This window comes from Sparus aurata, chromosome 24 (genome assembly GCF_900880675.1).
Source record: "Sparus aurata chromosome 24, fSpaAur1.1, whole genome shotgun sequence".
In the NCBI taxonomy this organism is placed as follows: Eukaryota; Metazoa; Chordata; class Actinopteri; order Spariformes; family Sparidae; genus Sparus; species Sparus aurata.
The window spans coordinates 8,565,486-8,575,594 of NC_044210.1; the positions used below are offsets into that span (position 1 = coordinate 8,565,486).

Below are 10,109 nucleotides of genomic sequence, written 5' to 3' on the forward strand. Positions count from 1 at the left end.
AAAAACGTACAATGAAAACTCATATGAATTGGAATTCTGTGTACTATAACCATATTACTCGATGTACTCACCGTTTTCACGTCAATGCACTGTATTTACGCTCGCCGGTGACTTTAATTTGAAAGTCACCACAGGATCTGTCAATTTTATTATAGCTACCTTGACAAGCCCTTATCAAATTGTCCAGAACAATACAGTACATAATTATCGACACTCTGAGAGGGCCTATGTTTGATTTTCAGACCTCGTATATCTGCTGGATGGCAGGTGCTTTTCATTCTAATCAGATATGCTGCTCGAGGTGTGGACCCAGGCACCTATCTTGATCAGGAAAAAACAGGAACCAGTCTGACACCATGAAAAAAGTTGGACTTATTGGAGTGCTGCTGTTATCGCAGGTGAGAAAAAAGAAATAAATGTTTAAATCTGTGAAAAATCTCATGAGTGCTAGTACATTATTGTGTCCTTGTTTGCAGGCAAAGTCGTCATCGGAGTGTCACCCTCATGGTCACATTCTGAGAGAGGAGGAGAAGTGCATGAAAGATCTGCTGCTTTTAAATTCATACCAAGCAACAGGTGAGTAAAAACACAGCGAGTTTTAGATCTTTTGTGTCATGTAACGCTTTAATAGTTTGAAAAGGTTAAGGTATCCGCTCAGTGAACATTTGCCAAAATACAAATGTTGGTGATCCCTGATGTGAAAGGAAATCTGTGAATAAAGTCTTTTTAACTTGTCAAATTTGATACAGTGTTCTAATGACACCTAGTGGCCATACAGTATAATGCATCCTAAAACCCAAAGGAAGATAAAAAAAACAAACAAACGTGTATTTGACAGAATTATTTAAATGTTATATTTAAAGGATAAAGTTTATTCCCCAATTATTGATTCTGGAATTAAAACATCGCATCGGATCATTTGTTTTTCAGTCATTAACCTTTTATAATTTGCATGGGCTCAAATGAAAGCAAAACATTTCTTCCATCCTTGTTCCATGTTTACAGAAAACAACATCAGTGTACACTGTAAGGGAATGTGGGATGACCTGAACTGCTGGCCGCCGGCCTCTCTCGGGGAAACCGTCTCTCAGCCATGTCCGAAACATGAGTTTTTCAGCTCAGAGGGTGAGATGCAACACATGCGCTCCCATTTACACCCAGGCACCCATTATCTTTAACACATTACACTGGTTAATTATTGGCCAGGAAACAGATTTGTTTATTTAAAGAACTGAGACAGCTTCTCCCTCTCAGGCTCTCTACCCAAACATTCAGCCATAATAAACCTGTGTACACAGAGACACCAGGAAACACACTGGAGTGCTAAATTCGCGTACGAAGATGAGGCTGGTAGATATCATAATAATTCACCTGAAGAACCGAAGGGTTATATAAGCACCTGAAGAGGGAGAGCAATGTTTTTTGCATATTTACTGTCCAATAAATCCAAGCTTGTAAACACAGATTGACATTTATTATTGTTCAGTGTGGCTCATTGACATTTATTGTTGTTCAGTGTGGCTCATTCACATTTATTGTTGTTTAGTGTGGCTCAAACTCACCCAGAGAACGATGACCGACGTATGATTGTATTTTCTATTCTGCAGGTAAACTGCATCGCAACTGCACAGCTGATGGCTGGACAGACCCGCTCGAGCCACATGAAGACGCATGTAGCTACACTTTCAATGACACGTTTCAGTTTTTTGGAGAGGTTGGTGTTAACTGATGAGCGTTGGGTGTGTGTGGTTTTTCCACCAATCAAGCATTCTCAGAACTATACTGTCCAATTACAGATATTTCTTCTGAGATGTCCGAGAAGCTAAGCAGTTCCCTGCTGGAAAAAAACAGCATAGACCAGCGCCAAAACACAAGCATATGCTGGTCTTGCTGGTTGTGTTTTGGTGCTGGTCTATGCTGTATTTTTCCAGCAGGGTTGTCAAGTGAAACAATTTTATATGCACGTTACTGTTATTTTCATGCATGTTTAAAGGGTTAGTTCAACATTCGCTGGAATATGCTTATTCAATTTTTTTGCTGAGAGTTTAATGACAAGATTCATACCAAATTCGTGTCTGTAGGCTCAATATGAAGCATAGTGATTAGCTTAGTTTAGCTTAGCGTAGCTTAACTTTGCATAGCGTAGCAGAAGGAACAGCTAGCATAACTCTGCACAAAGGTCTACCAGTACCCCAAAAGCTACTACCTAATGCTATGTGGCCTTTGTTCAATTCATACACAAACAAAAAAAATAACAACTACAGGTTGTAGTTTTCTGGGAGTTAAATGGTGGCTTTAATCTTTCTGACCAATGGCCACACAACTGGAACTTCCTGTTTTTAAATATAGTGTTTTTTAAACAAGCAAGATGCAACATGTTAAATTAGTGACTCTTTTGGAGCTACTAGTCAAATGTATTTTTATCCTTGCACTCAGCTAAGATCGATGTTTCTTTTCTTAGCATTTATGCTAAGCTATGGTAATAGGCCAAAATTGTCTGAGTGTGGACCTCATCACTTGCGACCTCAGGTCTTTGGGCCAATGGCAAGAGAGTAGGCTACCCATATGTGAGACGCATGCACACAGCAACAAAAATCTAACAGCAAATACGCTACTTGCTACTTTTTAAGCTAACAACATTTCTCACAGAATGAGAGGTTGACTGTATCCACTGTGCTTTAAGTGAAATAAGAGACAAACAAAGAGAGAAATGTTCCTAGATATATAATTTTTTCTGCAGTCTGTAAGCCTTTAAAGACTTACCAACATTAGCTTTTTAACGTGCATTTCTTTCGACCTAACATACAACAAGGTCGAGCTTGTTTTTCTTTAATCGACGTAACAATGCTACCTTTACGCTACATAAAGTCTTAGTCATCTTTAAAAAAATCTGGTACAATGGAATAAAAATAAAAAATAAAAACAAGACCATTTCCATGTAGACCAGGGACTAGCATAAGAGCTAACTCACCTGACAGCTTTAGCTACAATGTTGCAGGTTATTTGTGGCAGCGGTGTCAGTCTTCTCCTCTAATTCATTCTTTCCTCCATCCATTGAAACATGAATAATACTGTTTTGTACAAAGAGCCTAATAGATATTATTGAGGAACAATGTAAATAGCTATATTCTTTTAAGTCTAGACTCGCCCCCTAATTGCTCATTACACCTTTGGCATTTTACCAAACCCCTGAAATAAATTAGATGTCTGACCCCCATAAGCTACACTCACTTCAGGCCAAGTTTCTGTCTTAAAAACTTGAGTCTGAGCCAGATCCTGGACCAAAGCACTACATAGATTGTGAGAAATTACTGTCAGCAGCTTAGCATCAACTAAACGGCGCATATGTTTCAAATCACTTTGAGCAATAAACTTTCCTTTAGGCTTATCCAGCTCCTGCACAGTTGCCATTGAGGTGAAATGATAGATATGTTGTTAAATCGTGCTGTCTTCGAGGTGATAAAGTGATGCTATCCTTTTATTTGATTAGTCCTCAGATTCCCATTTGTATTTCTCCTACGTGAAGACCATGTACACGGCCGGATACGCACTCTCTCTCATCACTCTCACCATCGCCATCACCATATTCTGCATGTTCCGGTGAGAAACAGTTTTTTCTCATCTCATTCGCTCCAGCCATAAAGACGTCTCCATATCGTAGATGTACATTAAACCTGCCCTGAAATCTGACAAATTGTGCAGAAACCTTAGACTGTGAATGTTAATTTTACTTCAGAAAGCTGCACTGTACAAGGAACTACATCCACATCCAGGTGTTTATCTCCTTCATCCTGAGAGCCATCTTCATCTTCATCAGAGACTCTCTGCTCTTTGCTGACGAAGAGCTCTACCACTGTGACTACTACCCGGTATGAATGGGGGAAAGCTTTCTCATCCTACTCTTCCTCTGATGATTAGATGCACACTTTAGTCTACTTCATACATATCTTATACATTTACTCCTCATGAGCAAGATGCAGCTGTTCACCTGTTAAAATATTAAACATATAGTGCAGGCATAGATGAAGGCAGGATGGATGGGGGGTGAACATATTGACGTGTTATTGCAATCAGTCTATGAAAACGTCAGTGTCTGATGAAAAACAAGACTACATGTTACAGCTATGCTAACAGCTCTGCTAGGCTTGTACTTTGGTGCTAAGGCTCCTTAAGCTAAATGCTAACTTTAGCATGCTAACATGCTCATGTTTACAAAATTCCCCCTCTTTATTCAGCCAGCCAGTATGCAAACATTTGCTAATTCACGCTAAACGCAAGGTGCAGCTCAGGCTACTAAAACTGCTGGTAGCTTAGCATGTATTTGGTCATTAAAAGTGAATATGTAAGAACATGTCAAATTCATACTCAACTGCTGCTAACTGTAGCTGCTGTTAGCTAGTAAGCGCAATTAGCTGTGCAGCTAGTGGTCCAGTTGAGCTTTATACCACTAGCACAGTTAGCGCTGGGTCAGATTGGCCAGTGCTAGCTGGTCAGCATGCTAACTGAAGTTCATTTCTATGCAACACAACACGTAATCATAATAATGTCAAAACTGGAATTTCTGTACATTTTGGTGATAATTTTAGTTTATTTTCTGATTGTTTTCAACTAAAATCTTACATATTGCAGTTTATATTTCAGTCTGGATCATTTCAACTGGTGGACAAGGAATGAATGGCTAATAATACCAGAAAGGGCTGAATGCTTAATGCAGTAGAAAACAAGATGGCACCTATTAACTTTATTAGAGAATCAACCAAACGCTTCTCTTGCCTGCATGCTCACAGAAAGATGTTATTTTTTCAGCGTGCCTGATTAACTCACCTTCTCTCCCCTGCTCAGGTGGCGTGTAAGGTCGTGCTGATGTTCTCCAACTACTCCATCCTGGCAAACTACAGCTGGCTGCTGGTGGAGGGCCACTTCCTCTTCACCCTGGTGAACCGCTCCTTTTTCTCCCTGAAGAAACACCTCGCCTGGTACATCGTCCTGAGCTGGGGTAGGAGGCCCGGTTAACGGAAATTCACATATTCACACCTCAGTATAGGCGATGGCGACTCTGTGGCTATTCAGATTTGACAGTGATGCATTTCATCACACAGGTGTACCGTTGATTGTCATTATCGGCTGGGGGTGTGCCAAGTTTTTTTATGAAGATGAAGGGTAAGGGTGGTAAAAATGTGTGTCACTCATTCATTTGCGGTTACGAGATTATCAAAGTGTCTGATTTTACAATTCTTTCTTATGTCATTGTCAAAGCTGTTGGGAAACCAGGGGACATCTATGGATTTGGTGGATACTTCGCGTGCCAGTTCTTCTGACGATATCTGTAAAAAAGAAAAAAATCTCTTCTACTTCTTTGTTTAAACCTTATTAAAATTTGTATTTGACATTTTAGGGAACATTTATTCGCCTTCTTGCCAGGTGGTAGTTGAGAAGATTGATAAGACTCTTCTGTCTGTCTAGTAAATATGAAGCTACAGAGAGCAGTGCTTAGCTTTGCTTAGCATAAAGATTGGAAACAGCTAGTCAGGCTCTGTCCGAAGGTTAAAAGATGAATAAATAAATCCACTTTCCAGCTCCTCAAATGCTCTAAAGTGGGCCATGGTGAGGATGGGACTCCAGGAAGTCACTGCACCCGGTCAAGAAATAGTCTGCTATGTAACCTCCCACTTATATTAATTATGACATCGCTTTTATGCTTGTTACGTTTTGAATTAAATAAACAAGATATTACGTGTTAATTGTGGACTTTAGTGGTACTGGTAGACTAATTTTTTTTAACGTTGCACAGAGCCAGGTGGAACGTTTCCCGTTTCCGTCTTCGTGCTAAGCTAAGCTAACTGGCTGCATCTTACAGACATATACAAGAGTGGTATCAATCTTCTCGTCTAGCGCTCGGCAATAAGGCAAATAAGCGAGTTTCCCCATGACACCGATCTCACAACAGTAGTGTTGACAGGTTTTAATCGTTTCAGATGAACCTCGTCTTTTTCTTGGGCATTTTGAGGATACTCGTGGGGAAGCTCAGAATGTCAGACGCGCAGAGGAATGAATTCAACCAGTATAAGTGAGTAGTGATCACACTGCCATACTTTCAAGCAGTCTTCGAGGAATTGGCCATAGCACAAGAGAGTAAAGATTGTTCCTATTTGCTTTGTTTATCCAAGTACGAGTATTGTAATTTTTTTATTTTTTTGTCTCTTGGCTTTCACCAGGAGGCTGATCAAATCCACATTTTTCCTGGTGGCTCTGTTTGGTCTGCATTACATCCTGTTTGTCTTCTTACCTGTTGAAGTGAGCAGCACTGTGTTTAAGATAAGGACCTTTGCAGAGCTGGCTCTGTCATCCACACAGGTAACTTGTGACGGAGACAGGAACGCTCAGTCAACTCAGAATGACAAAACTACACTCACCGTCCTGTCTCTCCTCACATCTCTAAGGGTTTCGTGGTGGCCGTGCTCTACTGCTTAATGAACGGAGAGGTAAGAGCCGATTAGCCAATCAGAGCGTCACATCTTGTTCTGAAAGTGTGGATCAAGTTGGGGTTCAACAACGTGTACATTTCCAGGTGCAGCACGAGCTTCTGAGGAGGTGGAGGAGATGGAGACTGACCCGGCACCTCCCCAGTCGGCGCAGGCAGCATCACGGCTCCATCAGCCACAGCGGGTCTCCCCACACGCAGGTCTCCCTGCTGCCCTGCCCTCCAGGCAGCCCGGCGACCGGTGGACTCCCGATGGATACCGTGGAGATGTGATTCAAGCTGGGATTGGCTCGTTTGCTCTCTCTCTCTCCTTGTCGATACGTAATGGAGTCTGGCTCAGTGCTGACAGACAACGAGTCCACAACTGCAGCCTGAGTGTTCTAAATCCTGAAGTGTTTCTATTTGACGACATAAGGATGTAAAATACTGTAGAGACCCCCCCAAAAAATGCTAGCTCTTAACAATTTGAACTTTGTTACTAATTAAAGTAGCATTGTGTAGTTTTGAAGGAGAAATTAAAATCTCTGAATTTTTATATTTACAATATTAGTGAGGTAATAATACAAACTCAGAATTATTTATTATTACAAAGCTGCTCTCAGAGGAACATAAGGTCCCCACAACGCTGTTTGAAGCTTGAAAGGTGGCAGGGTCCGCCACGTATAAAAACAGTATGTGTCATTTAAGGTCAGTTTGTTTATTCGGTCATAAAAACAAAGAGAGTTTTTTAAATTTAGATTGTTTAGGCACAAACAATGAGACATTGTGATTAAAATGTCTAAACTACATAGTGCACCTTTAAAGGGTGACCGCAATATTTGAACATTCCACCTTTAAGTTTTGGGATCCTACATTTCCCATAGTGCAACTCAAAAACATCTTTTCATAGATCTCAATAAATGTCTCAAGCCTGGTTTTCCTCTTCATGCATAAAATCGGTGAAATTCCCCATTAAAATGTGTATTATTTAACCATTGTGATCTTAAATCTGCTACAAACATGATTCAACATTTACCCTCAGTCAAAGTAAAGTCAACGCCCTGCCCTGAACGTCTGCTGCCAGACTGGACTGACTTTTAAAAAAAAAAGCCCAATCAGTGCCTAGAACCTGCCCGATGGTCAGAAAAGTAACCCAATTTTTAATTCATCAGGTTCACCTAGCTACAATTAACGAAGATTATAATGTTCAGTTAGCAGTGAAACTGTTTTAGACAGCTCTCCGTGTATTTTCATTTTCTAACTTGTTGGGTTTTGGCTTTGTTGTTTCTTAGAAAACAACAGAAACAAGCAAAGTCTGAGGCCCAGAGAACAATATCCTTGATAGCTCGTCCTGTACACATAGGCTCAGTGTTGACTTTTTGTGTGTGTGTGAAAATATACATTGTATTTGCACTTGAAGGAACAGTTTGCCATTTTGTTCTTTTTTTTTAGAAAAACACATTTATTTTTTTTTCTCGTGCAGTGTTAAATGACAACATCCATGCCAGTCTCATGTCTGTATGCTACAGATGAAGCTCGAGACAGCAGGTGCTTAGCTTAGCTTAGCATGTAGAGTGGAAATGGGAAACAGCAAGCCTGACTGTGATAAAACAAAAGGTTGGCAGATTGTTTTCCCTTTTGAAAAGCCAAGGAACATCCCTGCTCTCACTTTCGCTATGTAAAGCTAATCCCCTGCTGGCCCTAGCTTCAAATCAACATAGCAAACATACAACAATGCTCCTGGCAAGAAATAAAGTGCATTTAGAGGAACTCTATAAATCGATTCCATATTTTTCCTTCAGCTCCTCGACCAACTTAATGTAGGCAGCCATCGCTTCTTCTTTGGATAATCCTGTTGGTTTAGAGATGGGAACAAACAAACCAGAAACAATCAATCAATTTATGCTTTTTTTCTTTCTTTTTTCCTTTCTTTTTTTCTTTTTGACATGGTGACAAATTTGCCCTGGAAGTTTTCATTTTTAAACTGTCCTTAGTAGCTTGTTTTATTTTCGTTAAAGCTCAACTTCACCAATGTTTAACTCATTAAAGTGCGTTTACAGGTCGCACAACTACTGCATATGTGAGAAAGTGGTAGGAAGCCTGTTGTGGATCCGGGGAAAGCTGCATGTAATCAGGTAAAACATGCCACAAGTAATGTCACCCAGTGGCTGAGTTGCATTGTGGGTAAAGTGGGCAGCAGGTCCTGAAAGAGAAGACGGTGAAGGTGATGTTTTTGGTTCCGCTACATCGATTGTGATGGGGAGTGTTACCTTTCTGTACATTCCACGCATCCCATTTAGCTCTTCCTGCTATGTTGAATATCCCTGGACGATCTGTGGATGTAAAAGCAGCCGTGACTGTTAGGGCTTCCGAACAGATTTATAGTATTGTTATTTTGTTCTTATTCAAATTGTCAAACCACACATCGACAGTCCTACAAACAACAGGGTCCCCAAAAAATGTGTCCATCTCTCTGAATGGAAAATAATGAACAGCTGTGTATAAACTTATCAGTATGGACATCATTACCATTATGGAAAAACCTGTCGGACCTCATTTTTGCTTCAACCGCACCCTACTGACTATTCCTTCTTTGTTCCAGTGCAGAACAGAACCCAGAACACATCACTTCCTCATTAACTCGACAGTGTTACAAAAAAAAATAAATAAATTATTAAAACACCTTGAAAAAAACTCACCTATGTTAACATCTCCCACTGTGGTTTGCTTATAGAGACCGTATAAACCGCTTAACTCGTCATTGTTCGGCCTTTGTTTCAGCACCTTCGACTCCTCTACCGCTTTTTGAAAGGATTCCTGCCGGGATGAAAAGATAAAAGCTGATACAGAAGTCTTGTCCAAGTGTTAAAATGTCTTCAAAATCCAGCATTGCTCAGACTCAGACAATCAGACGCATCAGGACATTAACATACACATGGAGCTGAGCAGAGATTCCTGCACTGTAACAACTTCTATACAGTCTGATATGTCAACACACATAATTAGAACTCAATAGTACCATAAATCTTTGATGTAACATTGTTTGAATGGAGTCTGAAATTCAACAGTACTTACAGTCATGACGCCAGTGAGAAACAGACACACCTTGCTGCTGCTGCTCAACTCCCTTCCCACTTTTCAGCCGCCCCCCTCGTCCAACTCGTCCTGCAGCAACAGGTTTGTGTCGACGGGTAACTAGAGTAGGAGGTAGCTTCGACGGCAGGAGGCTGTGCCGTTCAGAGGAACCAGTATAATAATACTCAGATTAATTTGACATGATGTTTTCCGGCTAAAGTAAGACAATTTCACACATTGACATAGGCTGCAGAGGACAGGCAACAGCGCAGGACTGTAAAACTGATACTCTGAATGCGCTTTTTCAAACTTTTGATGAGAAATGATCAGTTTTTTTAAGAATATGAAGATAGTATGTGACCAAACTGAAACCTTTATGGAATTTACATGTTAATGTTTGCTGTCACAGAGCATCATAAAGAAAACATGTCTCTGATTATGCACTATGCACATATTCATGGCTCTGGGAGACAAATGTAGATATCACCGTCCACCACAGGATGGCAGCATCCACACATTTAATAAGATGATCCTGTAGCAGGCTCTGGGTCAGCTGAAGATGCATTTACGCTTT

General features: G+C 40.5%; 2 protein-coding genes across 3 annotated transcripts; one reads left to right on the plus strand and one right to left on the minus strand.

The window, feature by feature from the left end:
- The first annotated feature begins 173 nt into the window (after positions 1 to 173).
- sctr (secretin receptor) lies at positions 174 to 7,879 on the plus strand. Of its 2 annotated transcripts, XM_030409709.1 has the most exons (13): positions 174 to 398; positions 477 to 576; positions 1,006 to 1,125; positions 1,608 to 1,714; positions 3,491 to 3,600; positions 3,737 to 3,869; positions 4,843 to 4,996; positions 5,100 to 5,160; positions 5,257 to 5,326; positions 5,976 to 6,067; positions 6,216 to 6,354; positions 6,441 to 6,482; positions 6,569 to 7,879. In XM_030409709.1, the coding sequence occupies exons 1-13, from the start codon at positions 357 to 359 to the stop codon at positions 6,752 to 6,754; spliced, it is 1,356 nt and encodes a 451-aa protein (XP_030265569.1). In that variant the 5' UTR covers positions 174 to 356; the 3' UTR covers positions 6,755 to 7,879. The 2 variants fall into 2 exon arrangements, with proteins under 2 accessions (XP_030265569.1, XP_030265570.1); XM_030409710.1 differs by lacking the exons at positions 3,491 to 3,600; positions 3,737 to 3,869.
- Positions 7,880 to 7,909: 30 nt separating this feature from the next.
- LOC115576979 (acyl-CoA-binding protein-like) lies at positions 7,910 to 9,658 on the minus strand. The gene is made up of 4 exons (XM_030409716.1): positions 9,536 to 9,658; positions 9,160 to 9,277; positions 8,731 to 8,793; positions 7,910 to 8,312 (listed from the first exon to the last, which is right to left on the minus strand). Exons 1-4 carry the CDS (start codon positions 9,539 to 9,541, stop codon positions 8,233 to 8,235), a joined length of 267 nt encoding a protein of 88 aa, XP_030265576.1. The 5' UTR covers positions 9,542 to 9,658; the 3' UTR covers positions 7,910 to 8,232.
- Between the last annotated feature and the right edge of the window lie 451 nt (positions 9,659 to 10,109).

Bases quoted from the DNA above. Each gene is read 5' to 3' on its own strand.
- sctr (XM_030409709.1), top strand. From the start codon at position 357: ATGAAAAAAGTTGGACTTATTGGAGTGCTGCTGTTATCGCAG. The intron at 1,715-3,490 runs GTTGGTGTTAAC...TTATTTGATTAG, and splicing joins CGTTTCAGTTTTTTGGAGAG to TCCTCAGATTCCCATTTGTA. The intron at 5,327-5,975 runs GTAAAAAAGAAA...TAATCGTTTCAG, and splicing joins CAGTTCTTCTGACGATATCT to ATGAACCTCGTCTTTTTCTT.
- LOC115576979 (XM_030409716.1), bottom strand. The intron at 8,794-9,159 runs GTGAGTTTTTTT...TTACATCCACAG, and splicing joins AGTGGGAGATGTTAACATAG to ATCGTCCAGGGATATTCAAC. The intron at 8,313-8,730 runs GTAACACTCCCC...CTAAACCAACAG, and splicing joins TGCGTGGAATGTACAGAAAG to GATTATCCAAAGAAGAAGCG.